We start from the raw sequence: 27,026 nt of genomic DNA, 5'->3' as shown, positions 1-27,026 counted from the left end.
TTAAATACTTGAATTCTGATAATTCAATGACTCTCTAGGATACAGGATTTCATCTATGTTACTCTATTTTTGAGGAGATTAGCTGGGATTGAGGCTCAATTGTCACGGATTGGGATATCAACCTCCAGGGTTTGGAAGTGGAAACCGGCATAATACAACCCCTAAACAGAACTTTCACAGAGCGGTTTACATCAAAGATCTACTAGTAACATTGAATAAACCCCTCCTGCATCAAAAAAACAATCTATCGTCAGTTAATCTATTAGAATGGATCGGAATAGAAATTGGGACCCAACATTGAATGTGGAGACTATTATAATTCTTATTCAGAACACCCCGTAATTTTAACTCTGTGAGCATTGTTCTATTTTATGGCCACAGCTCCATCTGTTCCCAAGAACCCTTCGGTTCCCCTTCGTCCAAATCCGCTATGAAAGTCCATTTTTCTCTTCGAACATCGTTCATGTCCGATAGGTCAAGACGTTCAACCTCATCAGGAACAATAGCTACTACTCTGAAATTTGCACGAGAAACAGTATCATGGAGATCAGTGACCTTCTGTCCCAGCTGTAAAGGGGAATCACTAGGCAGCTTGGATCTGGGCTGCCCAGGAGGTGGACTTCGAAAAGAGCCTGAATTCAGTTAGCAAAAACACAAATATATCCACACCCGCAAAACAAAGACAGAATTGGTTTCCTGATGTCGTCAAACAAACAAATAATCAATCAAAAGTCGGCAACATACCTCGCATCATTGGAGAATGGTTTGCAAAGTATTCAGTCACAGCCTTCTCCCATGTCCACTTCTTGACATCCCCACTGGAATTTTCTTTGGTCCGCAAACCATGACTGATTTCCGCCCGAGATATCTTTTCCCCTTCATGCTCTTCGCCAGAGGGGCTTCCGATGGCAAATGCCCTGCCTTTGACCCGCCACTGGGTCATCAAATCCTGAAGCCAAAAAATAGCCTCAACGGCATTCCCAGAGGAGTCAATTTGGGGAAGCTTCTCCATCCGAGTATCAGTTGTGAATGTTAACATATCACTCTCGTATATCTGAGGGTTGCCTCCGTCTTCAACTTGCTGCTTCATATCCTCTTGTCCACTTGGATGGAGCTTGAGCTCTGGGAAGAAACCACGGCAGCCACAGGTGCGGACACGGGGCACTGCGCGGCCGTTGGAATCATAGTCGACTGTTCCAAGGGTGAATTCGTAGCCTGGGGTCTGTTCAAGATTTGAGGCTAGCGCATCACGCCATGGGGCTTGTGTGTTTCTTGGCTGGGACATTGTAGTTGAGAAAGAGGATGAAGTCTTTCGGGTTGTGTGATGTTGGCCGAGTCCCAGATGGCATTGGATCGCGCCAAGACGACGAGGAATAGTATGCAGAGAGTTGATACTGATGGCGTTGACGGAATGTGGCATATGTCAACTATCTATGCGTGACTTCTAATGCACTTCTTCGGTTGGTGCTGAATTCTGATATTGATGGCGGGGTAAGATTGGTTGTTTTGGAATGGTTTGTTGGGGGAATGAAGGTTGAGCAAAGAAAGGGTAATGCGATTTATCTCAAGGGTAGGAAACCGGGCACAATGACCGATACATTCAATGTTGGTCAACCACGAGATCTTTCCTAGTGGAGTGATTGATTCCACATGAGAACGTTGGATCGGTGACATCAACCGAAACTGGTCCGTGCGCTGTCTTATCAAGATTTGCTATTTGGGATTTGTGTACTCCGGAGTCCGTACACTGTACGAAGGCAATGCCTTGCGTTATAGTAGCCTTGAAGGCTGAACCTCGATATTCTTCGTGAGAGTTATGCATACATACACAGAGGCATATCATATTTGTGGTTTAAACCCCCTTGCATGATCGAGGTGAAAAGGACAGATCCGACCTCGGGAATCGGGAATCGGGATACATGCCCATAATGTGTGCGGCTCTTATCAATGCTAATGGGTGGAGCCCGTTCTCTTATTAATTGTCTTATGGCTCTTGTTCTGCCTTGCATGATTCTTGACTGGAGACACCGATATCACCATGTCGAATTTCACTTCCATGTTGCTGGGCAATGAGTCAATGGGCGCTGCGTTACCGACGCCTGAAAAGCCAGGTGAACATGTGTAATCATTCATTTCATTACACTCTGCCAAGCTGTCCGTTGGTGTATGTATCGGAATACTTGGTGAGTTTAAAGGCATATCAGTCATAATCTATGAACATTGAAACATCATCTACCCCAACATCCTCCTCATGCGTCATAAGGCCCGGTACCACGGACAATATAGACCTCACCAACCAGAACTGTACATCCAACAACCATCGCAATGGCAATAATGGGAAGATTGACACGTGCAAACTCAAGGCTGCCGACGCGGATATGTTTCCTCGCCAAGATATCCCGCCACAGTAGACCAGCCAACGAGGCACTGAATGCCGTGCTGAAGGCACCATAGTTGACGCCGAGGGCCATGCTATATATGGTAGCCCAAAATGTGCGGTCGCTGATCGGGAGTCCGTTCAGTTTGTGAATTTCCTGCCAGGACTGGATGACTCGAGAGAGGAGAATGGTGGTTCCGATGTTTGTACCGGCAAACTGATATCCGGCACACAATTTATTAGCATGGACTCGTTTGACTTGGGGCTAAAGTTTCTAGACTCACGTTGCATAAAATCACGGATAGGAAACCCATTCCTCCTACCGCTCCTACTGTACCGGTTTTGCTCACCCAGTGATCCCATCCGTAAGCAAACACTGGAACCCAGCCCTTGGTTACGAGCGCTTGCACGAGAACGAACATTGATAGTGCGAATGGGACGAGTGGGAACGGCATGTGCGAGACTACTACCGTCACGGTTGGGAATGTCTCCTGCATCCAACGATAGGTATCGGCCGCCATTGAAACCAATGTGGCGTGTTCTTGCTTGGTGGGCTTGTCAAGGTCCCCACATTTCTCTGCATCCATAGCAGGGGGCACATCCAGTGGGTCTGTAGATGACGAGAGGGCTGATACCTGGGTATCGCGGACAACGATATCAGGTGATGAAATGTCCGGAAAGTGCTCCTTCTCCGTCAGCACCGAGGTAGACAGTGCAGTCTGAAAGTCCTGATGAGCGATTTTTGTGCCGAGGCTCGCGTCTGTGGCACCAATAGATACCGCATCTTCTTTAGCTTGGATTTGAGATTCATTTTCCAAGTTTTCGGGGCCAGGTCCCTCTAAAGCTGCGTGTTCTGGAGAATTCTGCAGCGACTGTAGCCTTTCTCGCTCCGCCCTCACAATTTCAATCTCCCGTCTACCTTTCTTGGCTATTTCGCGTGTATCATGTCGGTGTATCCAACCACATACGAGATCCCAACAAAACATCACAAAAGCCGCGGGCAATGTAACCCAGTAAACAGGGTGCTCATGGCCAGAATTGCTGGCAGCGTTGAGCGCAAGCAGAGTGATGAGGGTGGTAGCCATGATCACGGCTCCGAAAGCAGCACCTCCTTTATCCAAAAATGGGTTCATGATTTCTTCCAGAGAAAGAAGCTTCCCGTTCTCATTGTTCACTTCCTCTTCCTCCTCTGCTGCACCTCGCGCATGGGGAATATTGGGATTTACCGGCTTTCGTTCTTTTGCTGCTTGAGAGAGCTCGTGCATCTCGATGGACACTGGGATGAGTGACACATCTGCAAAGAGGATATAAAGCAAGAAAGGAAAAAGAACAATGGCCGTGATGACGACCGGCACGATCATGTTCGCGGTGTACACGATGAATTTGATTTCGAACGCACCCGCGAGCACAAGGTTGGTTGGATTGGAGGAAACGAGGACCGCGGACGCGATATTGGCAACGGCAAACTGGGCATGGATCCAGGCTCTGGGATGGACAATATTGCTAGAAACTCGAGTCATATAGGCGAGAAATGCCGTACCAGACAGGATGATAGGATCGTTTCCGATAAAGGTACCGAGTCCGAAAAAGAAAGCGTAGAGGTAGAAGAAGAGTCTATGACCCAAATCACCGCTTTTTTGGAGTACTTTGAAGGCCAAGTATCGAATCAAACCTGACGCATCAATGGAGATGGCAATATAGGCGAGCGTGAGGAAGAATGCCATAATATCAATTGGGGAAATGTTATCTGCACCCAGTGTCCCATCGTGTACTTCTTGCCTGCCAATGGCCAAAATCGCCAATAGGAATAGGTCAGCTATTAAGGGTGCCGTGATGAAGTTCAACGGGAAGTCGAATCTGACGAATATCTTGCGGTCATATTGAGGTTTTCGTCGAGGTATTATGCGCATGGCTGCTAGGCCATCTGCGATTGCGTTGACGAGCCATCGGGGTAGATAGAATGGAATATGAAAAGGGAAAAGCACGATAATATCTATGCCCGACTCAAAATGCGGTTAGCCCTTGAAGTCAAGATTGATTGCGCAACACTTACTAGTGATGACAAAAACAATCAAAGTAATAATTGATCGCCAGTTTTTAATTTTGCTGGTATCCAGATCGGCCGCCATAATCGACTTTTTCTGCAGCGCTTTTTTTTGGTCTATTTTTTTTCTTGGGTTATGGTAAGAGTTCGTCTTTTCAGGCGCAAATCAACCGATGGTCGCGTGCACAATAACCTGATTTTAAAAAGGGGACAGGGTCAGCCTTTCAAGTATATTTCCAAGGTTGGTGGCATGAAGGCAAGTCTTACCGCTAGTCGGAATGTGAGGAACGAAGGTCAGTTCGCACGTTCAAATTCGACCGGTGTGACCTGGACTCATTTTTCGATCTGCAGCTTGCGACCTGAAACTAGAGCCTCCAAGGTGGATCGAGCTCTCGTAGCTCTTTGTCTTAGTAGATTCAGATAATTTTTCACTCTTTAAATGGATTTCGAGATCAGCACGCGAGTGACTGTAGGTTGACTTGTCGTCATAACCACATCAGTTTCAGTTTGCCACAAGAGATTTGATGGCCTTTGGAGGATTTTGTAACAAATGAAGAAATCCCCAAGGAATAAGGATTGTGGTTAACCAAGACCTTTAAGTTTTTTTTTTTTTTTTTGCACGAGTTCTGTGAAATGAGGCTGTACCAAGGCGAGAGACCAAAGGAAGGAGAATCTCTTCACTAAGCCTCCGAAGAATGAGCAATCAGCGCTAGTCCTGCTAGCACGGGCAGAGTTGATTAGTCTGTGCACTTTAAACCCCAGAGGGAATTATATGGACGGAGTAAAATTTGGTAAAAAGATGGACAAAGCCAAGAGTCTTGGAACTCTTGGGTAGCCCAAGGCCCCAAATCCCCCCGCACTTGCTTACTCTTCATTTGATTCTCCGGACTTCACCAGCTTCTCTTTTACACTCCAATAACAACATCCAAAATTCTCCAGTCCAAACACGATTACATTGTTCTCAAAAAGCCCCTCATCCAGAATCAAAACAAAACAAAAGAAGAGCGGGATCTGCTTTAAAAAGTATAAAGGACACTCCGCCCCAGCCACCGCGCGATATTTAACGCCCGTGCCGAATCGCTGCCAATCACAAGCTGCACGCAGGGGACCACTATGTTGCCCGGTTTCTCGTATTCAGTTGCCCCGGTCAATGCCAGTTGCTCAGCCACTTGTCACGGGAGCTTTTCCTGCTTTGAGAGACAGGGAAAATGGGTGAATAATCAGAATGATTGTCAAAACACACCCCGCAAATCCGAGGCTCTTCGGAATTCTCCAAAATGAGGCTGCTAGACTCTAGTAGCCTTTTCTCCGGGTGCTGACGAACACCCATCTGGCATGGGACGTGCTCTACGACGGCCAACCCCGTCCATGTCAGAACGTAATAATAATAATAAGACAGCCAGACAAGCTACCTTTCTCTTTATTCTTTCACAATCTTTCTGCCGCTTAGTGACGTGTCAAATTTCACATTGCCCTTGACGAATTTATGACTTATCTATTGTTATTTCCTGATCTCACCCCCGAAGGCGGGTGACAAGCCATGCCAGCACTTCCCTTTCCTCAGGCGTTCTTTGAAAATGCTTCACTTGTGCATCGTAGCACACTCCCAACGGCCTCTAATACAACTGATCCAATATTGGAGGTCATTTGCGCCTGGCCCGTGTCTGGACAGTATGGGCCAGGGACCCGATATCTGTACGCATGAGCCCCTGATGAGTTTTAAAAGGGCTTGAGTTTGAAAGAAAATTATACTGACCTGTATCTTTATTGACAGATATTACGTGCTGATGGCGGCTTGTGTACTCGCACGCAAGGAAGAATGGATTCGCAATGCTTGCCTAGCTGCCGTGTTACTTTTCCCCGCTGTCGCGGCCCTACACGGAATTGTTCTTGCGGCGCTTCATGTTGATGGTGAGCATGACTCCGGAAGAAGGTATTATATTGCCCTCAAAAAGGTGGTCACTAAGTTATACTACAGGAGCGGTGGACATGGACGTATACGGGGCCTTCCAGCTATGCGCGATCGGCATCCTGACTGCCCCAGCCACCGTTAAACTTTCCAAGACCTACTTCAATAGCCAAGGTCGAAATATCATCTTTCTCTGGACTGTCCTTCAACTGGCCGGCCTTCTCAGTCTAATCGTAGAGTTCATCCGAAGCACTCCAACCGAGTGCCCCAGTGATGACCCGGCGACAAAGATCTGGGCCGACACTAGGAAATTTTACTACACCAGCAATTGCAGCATGGTCTGTACAGAGTATGACGGTCCAACATCACCTCTCCGACAAGGCTCAGCAAACAATATTTATGTCATTCCAGCCCCTCACCAATTGGACTTCAACACCGCTACTCTCCTCGCAGCTGCGTGCTGCATCCCTGCGATCCTGTCGATGGCATCCATGTGGATTAAAATATTGGACGGCAATTGGGAAAAGTTGATCGGCAAGCAGAAGAAGAAGGACAATGAACCAATCGCCGGCACAAACGGTGCGACGCCGATCCAGATGAGAAGTATTGCAGGAAGGATCCGCGACTGGATGACCTTGATTGAGATTCCAGTTGTCATGGCGGCTGTACTGGCTATTATCGTCAAGGGAGAGATGAATTTCTGGAGTGAACCCGTGGACTATCAAACGGAGCCCATAGCAAGTATAGGTGAGTACGGTATTGTTGTGAATCTGAGTAAGTCAGGGTGGAAGTAACTAACATGTCTTGATCTTAGGCCAATGGGCTCCTATCGTCGGTACTGGACTCGCTATCCTGGGATCGCTCTCGCTGATATTCGCAGCTGACATGGAAGCCGAGGAAAAGCAAATCGAGCCAAAAGAAACACCAGCCCAAAGATGCGCCGATTGCGGCGGGAATGCGATTCGCGACAGCACATCCTCACCACCGTCCCCGGGGCTGTCTGCGAGTGAAGAGGAGGCTCCCCCACAGCATCTCGAGTACTCGGCAACATTCTCAACCATCCACCAGGCAATGACCAGTCAATCCGCTCCCGACCCCGGCGGCAGACGAAAAGTAGCCCAGTTCTTCAACGCAGCAAGCGCCTACCTAGCCACAAAAGCGCACGACCCACACACGGGCTTCGAAGTCCATGAACGAACGACCTTCCCCGAGATCCCAGCCGAGCCTTTTAGAAACCCGATTCTGTATGAAATCCGTAATGTCTACAACCAGACCCCCATCCCACGATCGCGAGCTACCAGCTTTGTCGGAAGCGATATTTCCAATGGCGAAGGTAGTTCCAGAGTCCCTGGACGCCATGCTTCAGTACCCACTCCACCCCCGCTTGTGGCGAGGATTGGTCGTCAGCATTCAAATACGATCCCGGCGGATCGAAGTCAGCCGCGGGGGGGACCTACCTTTCTTGAAATCCGCACTTTATGTAGTAATCCGTCGCCGCGGCAGGGGAGCCCTGCTGATGGGCTGACTCCTGATGACCATCTGCATGTTGATCGGGATGATTACATATCGGAGGTGAGCACTGCTCCGATCTCGCCTAGTGGACCTACTACTCCTAAAATTGTGGTTTCCTCTGATTGAGGGAATGCGATGCGCCTGGCGATACTCATGTATGCCATTCTTCGAGATGGCCAGCTTTACGACCGTATGACTCTTTAATAGACCATGTATATAGACTTCGAAATTTTTAGAAACATACCATGAAACATACTACGAACTCTACGAAATTTCCACCGCAAGGGCTGTTACTTGAACGGTCAACTTCTTCCAAAGTCAACATTGATCTAAAAATTTGAAGCAATTCATGATTAAAACAGATCAAATTTCAAAAAGTACAATTTATGTGCAAATACAAAATCATTAACAACCGGCAACTCAACTTTGCTCAGTTGATGCCCCATTTTCATCATTGCCCTCAACCATATCAGCCGGTCCGGGCTGCCGCTTCTTAGACTGAATGCCCGAAGCTCCATAAATCGAAATAACCGCCATACCCATGAAAGCAGACACACATGAGAACACCATAGCCACGATACCCCTGGCCGTAAACCCAGCCGGCAACCAAGCAACCTGCTTATTCTGGCCCGCAAGATCAAGGTAGTCTTCCGTATTCGCAGCCGCATTGCCTTCAAAGTCGACACCAGCCGCTCTGCAGACATCCTTCTGCGCCTCAGAGATGCTCATGCGCTCCTGGATCTGCAGCGGGGCTTCGATGAGCAGCATTGCCAGACCCTGCGACAGATGCCAGTCGATATGGCAGTGGAAGAACCAGACGCCCGGGTTATCGGCCACGAAGCGAATCACGAAGTAGCCCTGCGGCGGGAGGACGAATACGTCGCGACGCGCTGGGTATTCGGGGAACGCGGTGTGGTTGCTTGGGTCGTAGGCTACTGGGTCGCCGTTGAGGTAGTCGTAGAAGTGCTCGCCGTACCCCGGGGCGCGGTTGATGACCTGGAACTGGTGCCCGTGGAGATGGAAAGGATGCGAGCCGGTGTCGCCGTTGTTGACGATGATTTCTACGACCTGGTTGTGCTCGAGGATCATAGGGTGCGTGTATTCGCCGTAGACGAGCGAATTGGTGGCTAGGTCTCCGGCTGAGAGGACGGTATATAATGTTGGGACCTTGGGCTTCGTGTAGGAGATGTTGTTGAAGAATGCGTAGTCGGCTCCGTTGTCGAGGTCTTGCATGGTGACTGTTACATCGATTGTCATGTCTGGGTCTGGGAGGAGAGCCATTTTGTCGTAGGGTACAAGAGTGAAATCGTCGTACGGGTCTAGCTCTGTGACCGAAGAGACTGTGATATCGGCCTGCGGATGTGCGGCAGAGGAATTATACTCTAGCCAATTGGTGTTGTTCAATTTCAAGTCTGATGGGATGGTATCCAACAGCTGGGAATCCGCGAGCGTCACGATAGGGTAGTTCTGGTCGGTAGAGTTTTTCATTGTGACGAGAATTGAATAACGCTGCGCGACGGCGATATATAGGGTGCTCGCTTCGGTGGGTTCGGTATAAACACCGTCTATCTCGACGATTTTGAAAGTGTGGTCTTGGATATAGAAATACTGAGCCACGAATGCGCTGATATTGATCAATCGGATGAGATATGTCTTTCCAGCTGTGACAGGCAGGTTTGTATTCAAGGTGTCATTCACCAGGAAGGATTGGGGGAGCGGCTCTGCGCCTGTGGGGTTGGTAACGCTGATAAAGGACGGTGCAATGTCCTCGACCAGTCGGTGGTACCAATCGCTCATGGTGAGCGTATACTCCTCGTCGTACATATCATTGAAGTATGAGGAGTTATCGTGCACGACCAGTGACTGCCGATAACCATCAGGGTAGCAGTTATCGGTATGGCAGTGGTACCAGTAGGTACCGTGTTGTTCAATGGTGAAGTTATATGTGTACGAGGAGCCCGGCGGGATCGGACACTGAGTGACCATGGAAGGGCCATCCATCCCATTTGTGCCGTTTTGGAACATACCATGCCAATGGATGGAAGTACTCTTGTCGCCCAATCCATTGTACATGTTCACAATCAGTCTGTCACCTTGATCCACCTCGATTGGTGGCAAGGGCCATTGATTGTTGATACCGACAACCTTGCGCTCCATCAAGCCATCGGGGTTGGCCATAACCCATGTGACGTTGAAATCATAGGTGACAGTTTTCGCCTGAACGCACTGGAAGAGGCAGAGCAGCGCCACGAGGCGGGCCAATACACCTCCCACGAAATGCGCCATGTTCAGGGAGGTTCCTCTGAGATTTGGATAGGTGTGAAGTCCGAAGGGGAGGAGAATAAATTGTTCAAGAGTCAAGACACATCGAGGTCCCCGGATGTGACTAATGAGAATAAGTTTTGCAGAAGAAGCGAGCTATTGGGCTTGAACAGCCGAACGTACTTCTCGTGCCGTGATAAGATTATCAATCTAAAATGACCGGTTGACCGGTACGGGATGTTCAATATTACGGTAAAGAAAACAGAAGTGCCTCAGCCCCCCTGAAGTGGAGAGTGTGGTAGCGTTTCTCGGAGTGTTTACTTTTGCAAATTTTGACAATCGCAGGGATTTTTTTCTTCTTTTGTCTCAGTTTCCCTGGTATACGCGGATAACTGCTGCATTAGGGATATCCCTCGTGTTTGTGGACCTTGGATCTGCATTCCCAGAGTTATGCTTCGAGGACCATGTGCCGGTGTGTTTTTCTCACTAGCCCAATAGAGCCGACGGGTGGAAATTTTACGGAAAAGTCAGGAAGAATCAGATATGTTTGAAGTTGTTTATTGGCTGGAATGAAGGGTAACATTGCTGGAATCCTTGGGCGGGGAGGAAGTCTTAGGCTCCTAAGCTTTGTCAAGGCGCTAACCAATTTACCAAGTGGGACCTTGGCGATTTTGGTACAATTTGCTATTTGGTGTATTGCAATTTTACGTATGGTAAGTAAAATGTAGTCCTTGGCTAATCTGCATGAGACATCACATTTGGAAATTGGAATTGTGCGCTTTTTAATGTACAAGGATATTTTAATTTGAACTGGATTTATTCCAGTTTGTATTCGTAATGCACCCCTGGGCAGTCTTTCTCTCAAATTAAGAAAAATTACTCTGATCGCATCTTATGTTTTCAAGACTCGGTCCGTTGGATGACTGTAGAAGTATCCATGCCTTTCTCCTCGGATAGGACTCCACCGCTCGCGTGGACAGGCTTAATCTCAATAGACTCAGGCTCGTCCGTGTAAGGACGACGAAGCACAAATGCTCTTGTCCGCGCTTTGTATCCTGCAACCTTCTTCATCGCCGGATCAATGACCGGGAGAGGACCACGTCGCTCACGGTAGAACATCAATGAGTAGCCTACCATGACACAAATCCAGTATAGGTTGTAGCCAATGACAGAGCCGTAGGTGGCAGAGTTGGTCCATCCGAGCAAAGCGTTGAAAATACCCCAACCACCGCCACCACCGAGCTCGGGGTTGCAGCAGTTGACGTGCCAAACACTCTGCCTAATATCGTAGGAGCCGGCGCCAGAACCTGTTTCGGAGGCATCACCTCCGATGATCTTGCTCCACGCATTGTTCTCGAAATACCAGATACCGCGTGAGAACAGGCCTCCGGCGACAAGGTAGAGGAAGCAAGTTGAGAAAATCAAGAAGATCTGCATGGATGTTTCCCGTCCACCCCTAAACAAAGACGAACAATTAGCTTGACATTCCGCGCTTGAGATGAGCTGTAGCATCCTTACTTGTAGATGAGGAAGCCGACCGCACCGCCTGCGAGAAGACCGCAGAACACGGCAAGGGGGAAGGAGGAGGCTGGGAGTGAAAGACCAACACCACCAACGTAGACCACAGCCTCCAAGCCTTCACGAAGGACAGTGATGAAGGGCAAGAAAAACATGACGTATTTCTCCATATACCGCTTCATGCGGCCCTTGCGAGTTTCATTGGGGTTTTGATCGTGCTCCAGTGCCTTGGCGAGCTTCAAGCGCCATTTATCTTGAAGCTTAGAGACGCGCAGCAGCGCCGCACCCATGATGGTGATGATCAGTGAAGCGAGAATTCCTAAAACACCCTCCCAGATATCCTCCGTGCTGGAGAAAGTGTCTGTTCCCAGGCCATAGAAAGCACCGATCATGCCACAGCCGATTGCGAGACAGAGGAATAGGCCCAGCCCAACCCCTAGCCATACTTGTTTGACCAGTCGCTTATATATAGTTTTGTCCTCGTCCTGGCCGAGGGTTTGCTTCAAGAAGGCCAGGAGAACCGAGATAACCACGGTGGTCTCGAGACATTCTCGAAAACAAATAAAGAAGACTGTTTATGAATCAGCGATTTGTGCATTCCACGTGCTGCGCATACTGATGGGCAATCACTAACCGGTCACGGCGAACACTTTATTGCTTCCCATCTTGGAGGGGAGTTTGATCTCGATCTTTTCGATGGCAAGCCTCAACGATAAAAAATGAAGAAAGTGCGAACGCGAAGTCTAAAAGTGGGAAGTTAAATCATTTGATTGATAAGGACCGGGTTCCCGTACTGTATGCGTTCAGGTCCTTTTGGATGTATGAAAATTACTAGCGCGGAACCCTGCAAATGTCGGGTTCCACTGATCGGTATCTGATCAACGCTTCATTCCCAAGGGCCTTTGCTTGTTGGGTGGACTTTTCTTGGCCTTTGCTTTTTTTTTCCCCTCCCCATTTTCTCAAGCTGCAAGGACCTCCAAGGAAAAAATCGGAGAAAAAAAAATTCAAAGGTTAAAAGCTGCATTGGCCCACAGCTGACAACAAATCATACCTTAATATTAGCGAAAAAGGGTTCATAGCTGTTGCCAATCGAGAAGGGAAAAAAATCAATAAGAAAGTTTAAGAAAGTTCATTGTCAAGCCACGGGAAGAGATTTTGCTTGGGGGACCCATCATCCCCACCCGCAACTGCCGCGTATATAATACTAGCCTGGGCGCACGTGTATGGAGTAGTGTGAGGCTTGGAATTCGAAAGTGAATATCGTGTTTCGACAGTTTCTCTAAGTTTTTTTTTAAAAAAATCCAATTGGCATCTGAAGATTATCTGATTGATATGGTTAATCTGATCGATTGATATGATTGATTTGATTGATAGGATATGATGCCTGGTAATTCGGATCCGGGAGACAAAGTTAAATGCCGCAGATTTAGAACCCTGGAAAGCTTGGAATGCCTGGTCCAGCCCCAAACTCAAGTACGGAGTAATTTTAGGCGATCGTCTCGTTTTTTCCCGATTGCTCTCTTATCTGGGCAGGGTTTTTGAGACATAATAATATAGAGCCCATATTATCGAATACGGTTGCCTAGAATCAATCCGGTGGCATGATTCACCTTCCCTAATTGAAATGGTGCGCCGGAAATATCTCGGGATATCTCAAGGGACTGACTTCATTTCCTGGCATAAGCATCCGTGGATATGTGCTGCTACAGACTTTTGTTTTGGTCTTCAGGTTGTCATCGATTTGTTTCCAGACTGATTTCATAGCTAATCAAAGACTTGAGTTGACTGCTGTTCAATACACTATGTTCTTGTTATTCAGCGCCGTCTCCGTCTCCACATCCTCGGGTATCCCCATCTCTCGGCAGTCGGGCTACACCCTGACATCAGACACTCTGACACATGTCCCCTGATCTCGTGACCAGTCATGGATACAATCACACAAAGCCCAGTCAACGGCCAAAACTCGGTTTAACAAGATGATAATTCTCAAGAGCGACCAAGAATGCTCAACATAACCTGCCGCAATTTAGTAGCGCATTGCCCGTCGTCGCCAAGCACCTGATCACACCTCCACGCAACGTGCCGATCGGGACGAACAAGCACACACCCATCCTCATCCACACTGCGAACCCGCGCCCAATCGAAGTAAACATCCTCGAAGTCTTGCCGAAAACCAATAGAATAAGCCTTGACGGAAACCCCGAGCTCCTTTTCAATTTGTGAAGCTGCCCCCTTCCAAGCCTCGCCCCCGATACCGGTCAGAAGTGCATAAGAGCCACCCCCGGCCAAATCAACGGTGGAGATGCGTTGAATGGGCACTGCATTGTTCAGCCAGACATGAGGCAATCGGCATCCAGGGTATGTCCCTCGGATCAAGGTGAGATCAAGATCCTGGGCAACAACTTCTGGGGAATAAAATGAGGCAGCTTCGTCCGCAGTGTAGACGGCGGTACTTTGGTAGAATTGGCCCATCTCTGTTCCGAGTGCGTGGTATTCATGCTCTGTCTCTTCAATTGCGGCTTGAAGGGCAGCGCGACGAGCGCGACCTTTCAGTGTAGGATCGGTCAGCTCGTTCAGGGCCTCGAGTCGTAAGTCTGAAGTTGGTAGTGCAACACCGAGAGCCTCCCAGACGGGTCCGTGGTGACGGAACGAAGAGTTTGCTCGTGTAACAACACCCCGCCCGACGGGCTGGCGCTCGGTAGTATATGTTTCCAGAATCGAAGGAGATGCTTGGCCTGCAACTATAAGTTAGATCAATCCGAATAGAGAAAAGTTCTGTTAAACACCTCAATTGCACCTCACCTTTTAGCACATAGGCAACTTTCCATGCTAAGTTGTATGCATCCTGGATACATGTGTTGGATCCAAGACCATTTGATGGAGGGTGTCGATGTACCGCGTCGCCAAGACAGAATCTAAATATATACAGTTAGTAAGGGGTCCCAGAAAGCAACATAAGGAACAGGTTGATACGTACACTCGACCCTTAGAGAACTCTTCCGCCACAACATCATTGATGCGCCATTTGGAAACACCCAAGATTTCTGTGTCTATCGAGTCATCACCAATGAACTCCTTCATACGACCAAGCCATTGCTCATGAGTAGGTTCAAAGTCAAGCTCCTTTCCTCGTTCCGGGAGCACAATAAATAGCCATTCATCCCACGGCTTCACCATACGAGCGATACACGCCCAGCCAAATAGGGGGTGCTCCTTGTCGGGCTGCAGCAACCAATGAAGATTTCCAGTACGGTATTGCATGTAGCTTGACAAGTCCGCCTTCAAATGAACATTATAAGCGACTCCTTGGTCTGGGCGCACGTCAAGTGGAAGCTCCAGCTGACGGAAGACTTCACTCCGCGCACCATCAGCACCAAAGAGGTATTTCGAGTGGATCTGGTACTCGAATCCAGAGATATTGTCGCGGAGCGTAGATGTGGTTCCTTCGTCGTCTTGTGTGAAACCGACGAATGTTGTATCGAAACGACAGCTGAAGCCGTTCAATGTGGCGTATCTTACTAGGATGGGTTCGAGCAGAGTTTGGGGGAGATCCACGGGATCGCAGGGACTGGCCGTTTCGTAGTCACCCTGCAAAAGAGATTAGTTACTGGCTCCCAAGGATGCAAGTTGGCACTGGTCATACCTTGCGTTTGGGGTCGTGGCCCCAGGAGTGAATCCGCGCAAACTCCTCTCCAGCCATGCTGTATGCCCACCGTGTATGCATCATATTCATGCCATTGGTCGCTAGTCGATTACACTCGATATCGAGGCCGATGTCTCGGAGACACTCTGAGAAAAGCCGTCAGCGTGTTCAGTTCAGTGACTGAAAGTTGGTACTTACCCATGGCCGCCATGTTTGTGATATGTGCTCGTGGGGTATCGGCATTTGTTGGAGAAGCGCTGACCATTATACCACGGATACCTAGATGTGCTCTTAGTATGTTGTGAACAAGCTTATCGACAGCAGTTGGTATGCTAACCATAAGATGCTAGGAAGCAGGCCAAGGATGCACCAGCTGGCCCAGTTCCGATGATCAAAACATCTGTTGATGTGATAGATGATGACTTGTGGTGGGAGGTGTCCCCATTGCTCAGATTGCGGATGGTCATTTTAATTAGGAATGGATGTTTAAAATGAAAGAAAGCAAGAATATTAGGTTGAGCCCATGGATAAGGAAGGGGGAAATGCTTGCTTTAAGAGGCACGCGACTACTATATTCCACCCAACATCGAAGGCCTCACATAACTCCAGAGGGCAAGCGCCCTGAGCGAAAATATTGTCCGGTTTTTCTTCTTCTCTAACATTTGAGCTTTTTCGCGGACCCACGTCGGATTAACTTGACACGTACTAGTATATTCGCAGCATCTGATGAAACAGGGTATACTGGCAAGACTTAAAACGGATCAAGATTTGACTATGGAACTCGTCGGCCCCAATAGGGAAAGATGGTCCAACCTCAGAACAAGCGTCTAATTGAGATCTGCGCGACGACCGAAGACGGATCTGATTTTCCATCTGATAAGATAGTGTCCAGCGAAGCGGGAAGGTGGCTCGGCAAGTACTTATATGTGCATTGGGCCATTACCCACCTTCGGTATTCCTTCGCAATGATCGCCATGATCGCCATGATCGTCTGCGTTTATATCCAAAGCTGTAAAGTTTTTCTGTGGTGCCCCCGCAAGATGATGAAGTTCGCAGTAGAAGATCCCATGGAAGAGATGAACCTCGCCTCCAAAATCCTGGTTTTCATCTTCCAAACAACTAGGGAATGGATTATGAGATCAGCGTATTCCTTCAATTCATAAACTCCAATATTCGTCCCCATGCTCACTTTACCCGCTGTTGATTCAAGCCCTGAAAAAAATTACTACAATCTCGCTGTGGAAAAGATACAGAAATTCAAGATGTTTGACACCAAGATTGGTCTTTTGATTGCCCAGCGGGCTTCCTCTGATGATGCTATGCCGAATATTGTATGAATTTGGAGACGGACCTTGGATTTTATCACCTAGTAACTAATGACTTTTAGACTCCTTCACCAAATTCGCCCACCCAATCAAGCATGCCGTTCTTGCATTTAAACTTTCCATCCTTACATCAATTCTCCGGAAGCATCACTCCGATGAACTATTTTCAACCCCGCGACGAGTCAACGTCTAATTCTCTAATCGATAATATTAGAGGACCCTCTAAATGATGTGTGAAAAATGCTCCAATTCATATGCTCATGATTAACGCGATTAATGCTTTCAATTATTACCTGGAGTGATCTTTGAAGTGAACTTGTGTACGCATAGAACCAGTTCTCCTCAAGCAGAGAACCTATGTGTTGTTTCTACATATGGGTATACTTGTATCGGAACCTTCAAATCTTAGAAGGAACGGAGAGTTTAAGCTTTTTCTTGGCAGTCTTGGAAGATTTTAGGTTCCAAGGGTGTTAAATTGTCTCTTTATGGAAAACGAATTTCCACCTTGGAATATTTGCATGTACGATCCTGAAACCAGAAACCATGGAATCCCGTCCAGGTGGCGGGTCTAGATTCAATGTTTCTTCTACTCAGCCCCCTACCCACTTTTTCTCTTCGTACAACAATGGATGTTGTCGTGCTTTTCCAATGTTCCAAGGTTGAAAACGCATGATCCTAGGCTAGCCTAGACGTTGAGGTGAAATCCCAGTTGTCTATGTACGAGTTCGACCATTTCTCCGAAGAGATTTGAAAAGCTTCAATTGCGAGACTCCACTTTTCGAAAACGAAAGAAAGGCGTCATGACGCCATACAGATGAGACCACTCGGGATATTGCAAAACTCGGTCTAGATTAAAGTTCATCTCCACTTTTCTGTTTCCGCGCGGGATCTTATCAGATTATCAACCAAGAATTGGTGAAAATTCGTACTCGTGGAGGTTAACAAGGCGACAAATAAAGGCCAAAAGTATAACTGGCAAATTCCAAACAACCTGGCATCTTCAATTTCAACCCCCCGTGTATCATTCTTTATGAATACTGAAACTGCTGTCGGACTAGAGCTACACGCCATGTTTCAAGGTCATGGGCCCTGTTTTAGTTGCCGGTGAAATCCTTCAATGTTGCCCCGTTCACCCCGTTCCCCACTCTTGCATGCTGACATGCCGCATGATCCTCGACTTATGTGTCCCGTACGCATGAAAATGCCTCTCCCATCCCGACCAAGGATCGGCATTTTTCACAAGCCGACTTCGGGAGTTTATCAAAATAGCCATTTTACGGCTTGACTACGCCATCCCGAGGTCAACAGGGGTCTGAGACCCTTCAAATGTTAATATGTTCCGCTTGTCGTCTATATAATTGCTTAAATTTACCTGCTAGTCCATGGTCATGATAATTCTTCCAAATTCCAAGCGCAACGGGCGCCTTCCATGGTCACAAATACCTGATAGTATTCAAAGAACGTAGGACAAAATTCCCAACATTGAACTTCAAATCGGGATAAATATGCACGCGCATAATGCATGTGCCATTATTGATTAGACTGGTGGGGTGCCATATCTCTCCCGAGATCCCGAGGTCACGGTCTTAGTAGGTGTCAATGAAATCCACCTGGGTAGACACATTATGAACGGCGATCGGGTCGACGGTATGGAGTAAAGGACCATCTCCAAGGTTGATTTCACCCGTCTGGGTAGCCACACTAATAGCATATCCGATATCGGGATGCCGACAGTTTCCCGATTCATAGATGATATTCCCTTCAAAGTCAGGTACCCTTAATTGATGTGGACCCTGGGAGCAACCAAAGCTTCTTACAGCCAGTGCTAGAGCGACGCCAAGATGCTGAAGAATCATTTAGTCACGGTTGACCGAGGATCGTCTTGATCGATCACGGAAACTCAAGCCCGCTTCCAGGGTTATGAGAAGATGTGTCACCAATATCCAACTGGACATGAAACAAATATATAGCCAGTGACTTCAACACTCACCAACGGGCTGTCTGAGTTGCAAGAAACCTTGAAGTCCCTTAAACCTTGCGAATAATATATATCATCTCTCAGTTATGAGGAGCCTCACAAGACTCGCCCTGCTACCTCTGGTAGGTGCGGTTTCAAGTGCTTCAGAGTTGACATATGACTACATTGTTGTCGGAGGTGGCACTAGTGGCTTAGTCGTTGCCAACCGCTTGTCAGAGCAGAGTAACATAACTGTTCTCGTTATTGAAGCCGGAGGCTCGGTATTCAACAACATCAACGTGACTGACACCGGTGGCTACGGTAACGCATTTGGCACCGATATTGACTGGGCCTATGAGACAGTGAATCAGCAATGGGGTGGGGGAACCAAGCAGACAGTTAGAGCTGGAAAGGCTCTAGGAGGTACATCAACCATCAATGGAATGGTGTATCTGCGGGCACAAACGAGTCAGATAGACGCGTGGGAAAAGATTGGAAACCCAGGATGGAACTGGGAGAATATGTTCCCTTACTTCAAGAAGGGTGAACAGTTTCAGGTTCCAAGTGACTATTCGTTCTTGGAAGGTTCCGGTGTCGCCTATGATCCTGCCTACCACGGATATGACGGTCCTTTGAAAGTGGGTTGGACTTCGACACAATTGAACGATGGCCTGGCACAAGTTATGAACACCACGTATCAAAATATGTCAGACCCAATTCCTTACAACAAGGACCCGAATGGCGGTCAGATGGTCGGATACACGCTGTACCCCAAGACCGTGAACTCCGACCTTAACATTCGTGAGGATGCCGCTCGGGCATACTACTACCCCTACCAATCTCGCAAGAATCTTCACGTCTGGCTTCACACAAATGTCAACAAACTCATTTGGAAGGATGGAACCGACGTGACTGCGGAGGGTGTTGAGTTCACCTTGTCCAATGGCACAACTGCATCGGTCAAGGCATCCCGTGAAGTCATTCTCGCAGCTGGAGCATTGAAGTCCCCACTTCTACTTGAGTTGTCCGGCATCGGAAACCCAGAGTAAGTAACATCCCATCATCCTCATCCAGCAAGTCGAAGACTAATCGGTCCACCTCTACTCACAGTATTCTGTCCAAGTTTGGCATCGAGACAATAATCAATCTGCCAACCGTCGGCGAAAACCTCCAAGACCAAATGAACAACGGACTGGCCTACGACTCGAAGATCAATTATACCAAGTCCGCCGACTACGTCGCGTACCCTTCAGCTGAACAACTCTTCCCAAATGCCACTGCCGTTGGCGCTCAGCTTCTCCGCAAGCTTCCCGCCTATGCAGCTCAGGTTACTTTAGCCAATGGAAACGTCACTCGAGCCGCCGATATCGAGCGCTTCTTCAAAATTCAATGGGACTTGATCTTCAAATCCGGTATTCCAGTCGCAGAAATCCTACTCGAGCCATCCGGATACACCTATGACACTGAATACTGGGGCTCTGTTCCCTTCTCGCGTGGAAACATCCACATCTCATCCGCAGACCCAACTGCTCCTGCCACTATCGACCCGAAATACTTCATGCTGGACTTTGACCTGCACGCCCAAGTCCAAGCTGCTCGGTTGATCCGTGACATATTCAAGACTGAGCCATTTGCAGACATGGCAGGTGCTGAGACTAGCCCTGGATATTCAACTGTCTCTGCTGACTCTGGTGATGAAGGCTGGTCTTCGTTCCTCAAGTCCAACTGTAGGATAACCTCCCACCCACCTAGAGATAATATTGATATTGACGAATTCTTTGACAGTCCGATCAAACTTCCACCCTATCACCACGGCTGGTATGATGCCCAAGGAGATTGGTGGGGTTGTAAACACATCACTGAAGGTCTACGGCACTACCAATGTTCGTGTTGTTGATGCATCAATCATCCCGTTCCAGGTTTGTGGGCATTTGCAAAGTACAGTCTATGCAGTTGCGGAGCGTGCTGCGGATATTATCAAAGGCTTGCTATAAGCCAAGACAGTCACAAGTCTATTTGGAGATATAATTTCCAAGGTTTGAAGGGGAAGTAGATTCCGAAATTACCATGTACCTCCGGGCCCCGGATATTTCGGTCGCTACCGGTCATCATCTATGGAAGTTCGGATCTGCCACCACTACTTAGGTATGATATACAACATTGAACTAGACTGAATACAAAAATTTGAATGAATTTAGCATATTTCATAGACATCTGGACTGGTAAGGCGATTTTGACTTCATGTTAATCAATGCCCGAAATCTTGCAAATCGGAACGACCGACCTGCTTGATTCATATGCATAGCACTTGAGTAGATCCACTGCAGTATTCACATTGATATGCAGTTGCTTTGTTATCCATACTCGCACTATCATAGTTCTTTCAATCCATGACTTGACGGCTTGGCAAGTCTAGAGAGTATGAAATTGGTAAGGGGATGTACATCAAAAGTAAATCGGTAGGAGAAGAGCAGAATCATTAGCTACTAGTAGTTAGTAGAGAAAAACAAAGAAGAACTGGAAGCCTGGAATAAGTCCGCGTGTGGTTATAATCAATCGATAGCAGTAATCACCTTCGCGTTCTACATAAATACTACTAGTAGTATGAGTAGTAGGTAATGAACCTCAAGCAGTATCGATGTAAGAAAAAAGCTAAGGTGAAGATTTGATTCAAATGTTTTGAACGCATTATCCCACTGTTCCAATTTTGCATTAGAAGCTACTAGTACTCATACCAATCTTGTAGTAGATCTGAACATCAAGCTGACCGATATACATCTTTTAAAAAACATTTTGTATCATGGCATCTCACCAAATCACCGTTGTTAGGACTCGGCTCAGATTCAATGTTTCCTCCAGTTCGCCATCCGTCTTGGTCCTGGTGATCTTTTAATCTTTTTCATCATCCGATTCTTGCTTTTCAGTCTTTAGAACCTCATTTTTTGCTTCCTCCTGTGAGATTTTGTAAAGCTCAACACTTCCCTCCAACTCTTCTTTTTCAATTTTGTAAGACTCATCCTTGTCTTCTTCCTTAAGCACTTTGAAGCACTCATTCGTGGCTTCATACTTTGGGATTTTGAAGAGCTCAACAGTTTCCTCCAACTTCTCCTCTTGAATCTTGTAGGACTTGTCTTTCCCCCCTTCCTCTATGATCTTGAGGGACTCATTCTTGTCTTCTTCCTCTGAGACTTTGTAAGCCTCTCTCTTGGCCCTTTGCTTTGGGGTACTGTAGAGCTCATTTGTGGCTCTATTCTGTAGAGCCTCGGTCGTCAAGCTCTTTTTTCCTTGGACAGGCTCAAGGCCGGCTTCAATTTCGCGTTTTCGCTTTCCATTTCTAGGGCCCCCTCGGTGACGTATGGGTTTCGGTGCTGGAAAAGGTATTGGCGTGTTTTTGAGAAAATACGTAGATTTCAAGCCAGAGATACATTGCAAGCTATACTCTTTCGACTCAACAGTGGAATTGGGGTAATCCAAAATATACTTTGCCAATATCGCTCGTGGAGAAGCTTTCAAATCTGCCATCGATTTGAAAGTCTCTTCAAATCGCAAGCGGTCTAGCCTCCTCTGCGATAGAAGGATTCTCGGTGATGAGGGCTCATGATTATGCAAAGCACTTATCAATATTATGCCACACCGGCCATTTTTAGGAAACTGGTCAATTCGAAAGGGGCATTTCAAAAAGAAACCCCTCCATGCCCTGCAGGAACTGCTGGGACTTCTTATGGTATCGCATTGCAGGACGTAGTGGTAATTGGCGCTATCAGAACGTATAATCGTCTCAAAGACGCCATACCCGTAGTCTCTAAGCATACCATTGATGTCCATCCAGGCTTTCTTTGGTGTATCCCAAGTCTGGTCAACTGGGATATTGGGCACTGAATAGTAACACAAAGCACCAAGATCAATCTTGGTCAATAGATGTACTTTAAGATAACGATAATACACGTTAGCATGTAAGATAGCAATTTACATATGTGTGGAAATGTTACATACCTTTGTCACCAGCAGCGTTGTTGGGTACGTCGTCGCTCTCTGAATGCGTTTTCTCTTCGATTTCCTTGTCAATCTGTTCAATCCTGGATTCTTGTTCGCACTCCTTGACTTCTTGCTTGATCTCCTGCTTGAACTCCTGCTTGATCTCCTGCTTGAACTTTTGTTCGCCCTCCTGCTTGACTTCTTGTTCATCCTCCTTCTTGATTTCCTGCTTGATTTCCTGCTTGGTCTCTTGCTTGGTCTCTTGCTTGATCTCGCGCTTGATCTCCTGCTTGACTTCTTGTTCGTTCTCCTTCTTGATTTCTTCGTGGTCGTGTTCAGTCTCCTCGGTTCTTTCTTCAACTTCTTGTTTAACCTCCTTTTTGAGGGGCTTCTCTTCAATTCTATCAGGATAGAGTGCTTCCATGTCGACACTTTGCACCTTGTCGGGTGGCTGTGGTGGCATGGGTATGGTTTGAGTATGTGGAGATGGAGATGATGAAGGTTAGTTGGAATCTTGGTAGGTAGTGATATGTGAGAAGTTGAAAACCAAACTTGTGATTCTAGCCTATAAATATGGCAAACCAGTCTATTGATTGCTTCAAGTTGAGGTTTATTTGTCAGCCGAACAAACATTGCAGCTTTGCTTCAACGACGAGAGTACATGCACTTTGGTGGATGTTGGTTATACAAACTTTCCAAGTTAGAGCCACGTTTTTGCATTCTAAGTACATGTATTCATGAGTTCGAGCTAGTTGTACTTGACTCTGACAGGAATATCGGAGTCCTCCGGAAGAGTAGACCAGCGGCTCTTGTAGATACGGCCATCCTTCATGACAGCCAAAACGTGCTCATCTGGCCGATCGAAAATGGTAACATCCTTCAGAGGATTTTTATTGAGAACAACCACGTCCGCATGGAAGCCTTCTTGAATCTGCCCGATAGAATCTTCCCAGCCCATCATCTTAGCAGGGTTAACAGTAGCGCTGCGCAAGATCTCGACAGGCTTCAAGACCTGTGACCGCAAAGCAAACTCGTGTGTCTGAGCAGAACCCAGCGGACCAAGCAAATCAGAACCATAACACATCGTGACCCCAGCCTCAGAAGCAACCTTCAGTGCTTCAAGTCCAGACTTCAGCACCTGAGAATTCTTTGACTGCGACTCAGGCGGCAAGTATCCCTTCCAGCGCTCCGACGCCATTTGAGCATATGCAATCAGCGTTGGGGTCAGGTAAACACCCTTGTGAGCCATCATCTTGGCAGTTGGGGCATCCACAAAATTGCCATGCTCGATTCCCTTCACACCGTTATCGATACAGTGCCGAATTGCCTTGATCGTATACGCGTGCGCCGTGACGAATGTACCAGCATTGTTGGCGCATTCGACCATGGCTTGGATCTCGGAAGCTGTGAACTGGAGGTGTTCCAAACGATCAGTCGGACTTGCCACACCGCCAGACCCCATGATCTTAATGAAATCGGCTCCACAACGGATCTCCTCGCGCACAGCGGCCATGCACTCGGGTACGCCATTGCACATGCGGCCTAGATGGTTGTTGCTGTGGGTACCGCCACAGCACCCGGTTTGTTCATGGGCTGAGCGAAGATCACCGTGCCCACCGAATTGAGAGAGCGCATGGCCGGAGATGAATACGCGGGGCCCAGGGAAGACACCATCCTCGATAGCTTCCTTCAGGGCAAGCTGGGCGCCGCCGCAGTCGCGAATGCTGGTGAAACCTCGATGCAGCATCTGAGCTGCGGTGTACGGCTGTCGCAGCAAGTGCACGTCGTTTGGGTTTCCAAATGCCTTCGATAAATCGTTGAAACCGGGCACGGCGCATAGGTGAACATGCGCGTCGAAGAGCCCCGGACAAAGGTACCGACCTTCGCAATCGATGATTGTGAGGTCGGCCGGAACAGGCTCCGGCAGGGATGAGGAAATCGATTGAAATTTGCCGTTTTTTGTGATCACGATTGCGTTTTCAATTATTTTCCCTGCTTTGACATCTACCACGTTGGCATTCTTGAATAAATACCCTTGGGGTTCAGGTCGAGACCAAGGCTTGATGTCGGAGCCCGGCACGGCGGCATTCTCAGACATGATGGAGACACGCCGAATGGTAATGGAAGCTCAATGTCGCAACAACTCAGAGCTATGAAGACAGATATAACGCGCGGGATGAGGGGTGACGACTCCAAAACATGGACCCCGCTCAGCTCGGAAACTTGTCCATTCCACAGGGGCAGATTGCCGATGGTTGGCTATCGGACCGAGTCACCCCCGCATTTTGTTTATCACCGCTTGTTGATCTTTTCTAGATCAGTCCCAGTCCGAAGATAGGGAATGTCACAAACATAGAGAGAACCCCCAGAGGGTTATCTCTTTCGTGTGACATACAAGTTGGATATGTCCCGGATGTTTGATTCAATTCCCCGTCTTATTTTTCAATTCCAACCACAAACATGAACGACTCCAAAAGCGCAGATATTATCAAAGATGAAGACCACCAACCAAGTGGTGATATCCTTGGGGAATGTGAGACGTACACTCCAGAGGAAGAGAAAGCAGTCTTGAGAAAGATTGACATGGTTATTTTGCCATTTGTGAGAAATCATTAATCCCCCCTTCAGCTTGAAAAGGTCGCTAATCGATGACAAGATGTGCTTTGTTTTCTTTTTGCAATACCTCGATAAACAGAGCTTAAGTTATGCTGCTGTATTTGGCCTCATGGAAGACTTGAACATGACCAGTAAACAGTACTCCTGGTCCAGCTCTATATTTTATGTCGGCCAACTCATTTCCGAGTGGCCATTCATTTATCTTATGAGTCGATTCCCTCTCACCAGGTTTGTCGGTGTCACAGTGTATGCACTTCGATCATTACCCATCAATTGATTTGTTCGAAGGTTTCCACCTAGGCCATGTCCTTTCGTGTTTTTTTTAAAAAAAAACTTTGGAACCATTCACTGACGTTGTATTTACTCAAGTATAATCTGGGGTGTTATTTGCATGTGTCTCGCAGCGCCAAAGAACTTTGCTGGGTTTGCTACCGTGAGATTCTTGCTCGGATTCAGCGAGGGGGCAGTTTCGCCTGCGTTCGTGACGATCACCAGTATCTGGTACCGCAAGAAAGAGCACGCTGCACGAACTGCGCTATGGATCACCATGAATGGTCTAGCTCAAGTCACTGGCTGTCTGATCATGTACGGCATAGGCAAAAACGAGTCCATCTCCATGCAGCCTTGGCGCGTGCTTTTCCTGATTTGCGGTGCAATGACTCTTGTCGCAGGCATTGGCTTCTTCATGCTGATGCCAAATGGGCCCAAAGATGCATGGTTTCTAAATGACAGGGAGAAGAAGGTATTATCTATGCGTCTTGCCGCTGATCGCGAAGGTGGCGACAAGACAGCTTTCTCATTGTTACAGCTCAAGGAAGCCTTGTTAGATCCTAAAGCATGGATGGTTTTCTGGTTTGGTGTACTTGTGACTATGCAATCACCAGTCCTCACCTTTGCGTCTTTGGTCATTGAGTCAATTGGTTACTCTAAATTGCAGACCCTTCTCTATACGGCACCGTCTGGAGCTGTCCAGATTACCTTATTATGGATTGGGACTGCGCTTGTCTACCTCTTCCCAAATCAGAGAGCTCTGATTACTTTGGCTTTGGTTATTCCGCCTTTCATTGGAGCTATATTTCTACTCAAACTGACCGTAACCGCTGAATGGGGTTTGATCGTGGCTTCTTGGCTGGTAAGTCCCTCTCCATCTGCGTGAGATAAGTGATAATCGTCGATTGACCGTATACTTTTCTCTAGGCATCCTGCATTACTGCAACCATGTCTATTCTGTTATCGCTGTTTGCATCTAATGTCAAGGGCAACACCAAGCGCGCCGTTGTCAACACCATGTTCTTCATTGGTTACTGTGCTGGCTGTATAGGGGGCCCCCAGCTATGGACAAAATCACCGCGGTATACGGAAGGTGTTATCACTTCTATCGTGACATGGTGTTTGCTGTTTTTGGCTATCATTATCTATCGCATTCTGTGTGTGCGTGATAATAATGCGCGTGATACACAAGCTAGCTACGGCGTTGAACTTGCTGGTGGAGAAGTAGAGCTCGATGAGAACGGACTGCCCAGAACCGATCTGACCGATAAAGAGGATAAAGAGTTTCGCTATGCTATCTAGACATAAGGAGAGACTTTTTAAACTAGTACGCAGTACATACTTGACACGGAACTTGATAATAGCTACACGACATGCATGTGTCTCCTGCAAACACCCGAATACACAGACTTGCTGATTAAGACCTACGTAATAGAATTTAAGGGCTTACACCTGCGAGTCTGACCTAGTATCTTCCGGGAGCGGCCCGTATAGCCGGAGACTGGAGTCTAGCCCAGCGTCATTGCCAAGAGTGCCCGTATCCGATAAGATATAAGATACCAACGATAAGCTGCTCTCAAACATGTGAAGGCTAAACCCCACATGGAAGTGAGATCCG

At 47.6% G+C, this 27,026-nt stretch overlaps 10 protein-coding genes across 10 annotated transcripts; 3 read left to right on the top strand and 7 right to left on the bottom strand.

The window, feature by feature from the left end:
• Nucleotides 1-369: 369 nt before the first annotated feature.
• N7466_002468 (uncharacterized protein) lies at nt 370-1,420 on the bottom strand (the record flags this gene model as incomplete). The annotated part of the gene is made up of 2 exons (XM_057161866.1): nt 370-632; nt 745-1,420. 2 exons carry the CDS (start codon nt 1,418-1,420, stop codon nt 370-372), a joined length of 939 nt encoding a protein of 312 aa, XP_057025151.1.
• An 829-nt stretch (nt 1,421-2,249) lies between these two features.
• Nucleotides 2,250-4,506, bottom strand: N7466_002467 (putative arsenite efflux transporter ArsB-like; the record flags this gene model as incomplete). The annotated part of the gene is given in 3 exon segments (XM_057161865.1): nt 2,250-2,642; nt 2,662-4,370; nt 4,431-4,506. The coding sequence occupies 3 exon segments, from the start codon at nt 4,504-4,506 to the stop codon at nt 2,250-2,252; spliced, it is 2,178 nt and encodes a 725-aa protein (XP_057025150.1).
• A 1,455-nt stretch (nt 4,507-5,961) lies between these two features.
• N7466_002466 (uncharacterized protein) lies at nt 5,962-7,968 on the top strand (the record flags this gene model as incomplete). Its single annotated transcript, XM_057161864.1, has 4 exons — nt 5,962-6,116; nt 6,196-6,332; nt 6,400-7,104; nt 7,145-7,968. 4 exons carry the CDS (start codon nt 5,962-5,964, stop codon nt 7,966-7,968), a joined length of 1,821 nt encoding a protein of 606 aa, XP_057025149.1.
• A 294-nt stretch (nt 7,969-8,262) lies between these two features.
• Nucleotides 8,263-10,128, bottom strand: fetC (putative ferrooxidoreductase Fet3; the record flags this gene model as incomplete). The annotated part of the gene is made up of 1 exon (XM_057161863.1): nt 8,263-10,128. One exon carries the CDS (start codon nt 10,126-10,128, stop codon nt 8,263-8,265), a length of 1,866 nt encoding a protein of 621 aa, XP_057025148.1.
• An 876-nt stretch (nt 10,129-11,004) lies between these two features.
• N7466_002464 (FTR1 family protein) lies at nt 11,005-12,287 on the bottom strand (the record flags this gene model as incomplete). Its single annotated transcript, XM_057161862.1, has 3 exons — nt 11,005-11,560; nt 11,623-12,193; nt 12,257-12,287. 3 exons carry the CDS (start codon nt 12,285-12,287, stop codon nt 11,005-11,007), a joined length of 1,158 nt encoding a protein of 385 aa, XP_057025147.1.
• A 1,321-nt stretch (nt 12,288-13,608) lies between these two features.
• N7466_002463 (uncharacterized protein) lies at nt 13,609-15,732 on the bottom strand (the record flags this gene model as incomplete). The annotated part of the gene is made up of 6 exons (XM_057161861.1): nt 13,609-14,357; nt 14,425-14,537; nt 14,600-15,210; nt 15,266-15,411; nt 15,464-15,544; nt 15,603-15,732. 6 exons carry the CDS (start codon nt 15,730-15,732, stop codon nt 13,609-13,611), a joined length of 1,830 nt encoding a protein of 609 aa, XP_057025146.1.
• A 2,922-nt stretch (nt 15,733-18,654) lies between these two features.
• N7466_002462 (GMC family oxidoreductase) lies at nt 18,655-20,541 on the top strand (the record flags this gene model as incomplete). The annotated part of the gene is made up of 3 exons (XM_057161860.1): nt 18,655-19,592; nt 19,658-20,274; nt 20,333-20,541. 3 exons carry the CDS (start codon nt 18,655-18,657, stop codon nt 20,539-20,541), a joined length of 1,764 nt encoding a protein of 587 aa, XP_057025145.1.
• An 895-nt stretch (nt 20,542-21,436) lies between these two features.
• Nucleotides 21,437-22,985, bottom strand: N7466_002461 (uncharacterized protein; the record flags this gene model as incomplete). The annotated part of the gene is made up of 2 exons (XM_057161859.1): nt 21,437-21,792; nt 22,541-22,985. The coding sequence occupies 2 exons, from the start codon at nt 22,983-22,985 to the stop codon at nt 21,437-21,439; spliced, it is 801 nt and encodes a 266-aa protein (XP_057025144.1).
• Nucleotides 22,986-23,270: 285 nt separating this feature from the next.
• N7466_002460 (metal-dependent hydrolase family protein) lies at nt 23,271-24,620 on the bottom strand (the record flags this gene model as incomplete). Its single annotated transcript, XM_057161858.1, has 1 exon — nt 23,271-24,620. The coding sequence occupies one exon, from the start codon at nt 24,618-24,620 to the stop codon at nt 23,271-23,273; it is 1,350 nt and encodes a 449-aa protein (XP_057025143.1).
• Nucleotides 24,621-24,982: 362 nt separating this feature from the next.
• On the top strand, nt 24,983-26,710 carry N7466_002459 (MFS general substrate transporter; the record flags this gene model as incomplete). Its single annotated transcript, XM_057161857.1, has 4 exons — nt 24,983-25,123; nt 25,179-25,384; nt 25,508-26,270; nt 26,336-26,710. The coding sequence occupies 4 exons, from the start codon at nt 24,983-24,985 to the stop codon at nt 26,708-26,710; spliced, it is 1,485 nt and encodes a 494-aa protein (XP_057025142.1).
• Between the last annotated feature and the right edge of the window lie 316 nt (nt 26,711-27,026).

This window comes from Penicillium verhagenii, assembly GCF_028828195.1.
Source record: "Penicillium verhagenii strain IBT 33310 chromosome Unknown utg000003l_segment0_segment0, whole genome shotgun sequence".
Lineage (NCBI taxonomy): Eukaryota > Fungi > Ascomycota > Eurotiomycetes > Eurotiales > Aspergillaceae > Penicillium > Penicillium verhagenii.
The sequence above is the reverse complement of the archived record's forward strand: the minus strand, read 5'-3'. Positions and strand labels throughout refer to the sequence as shown.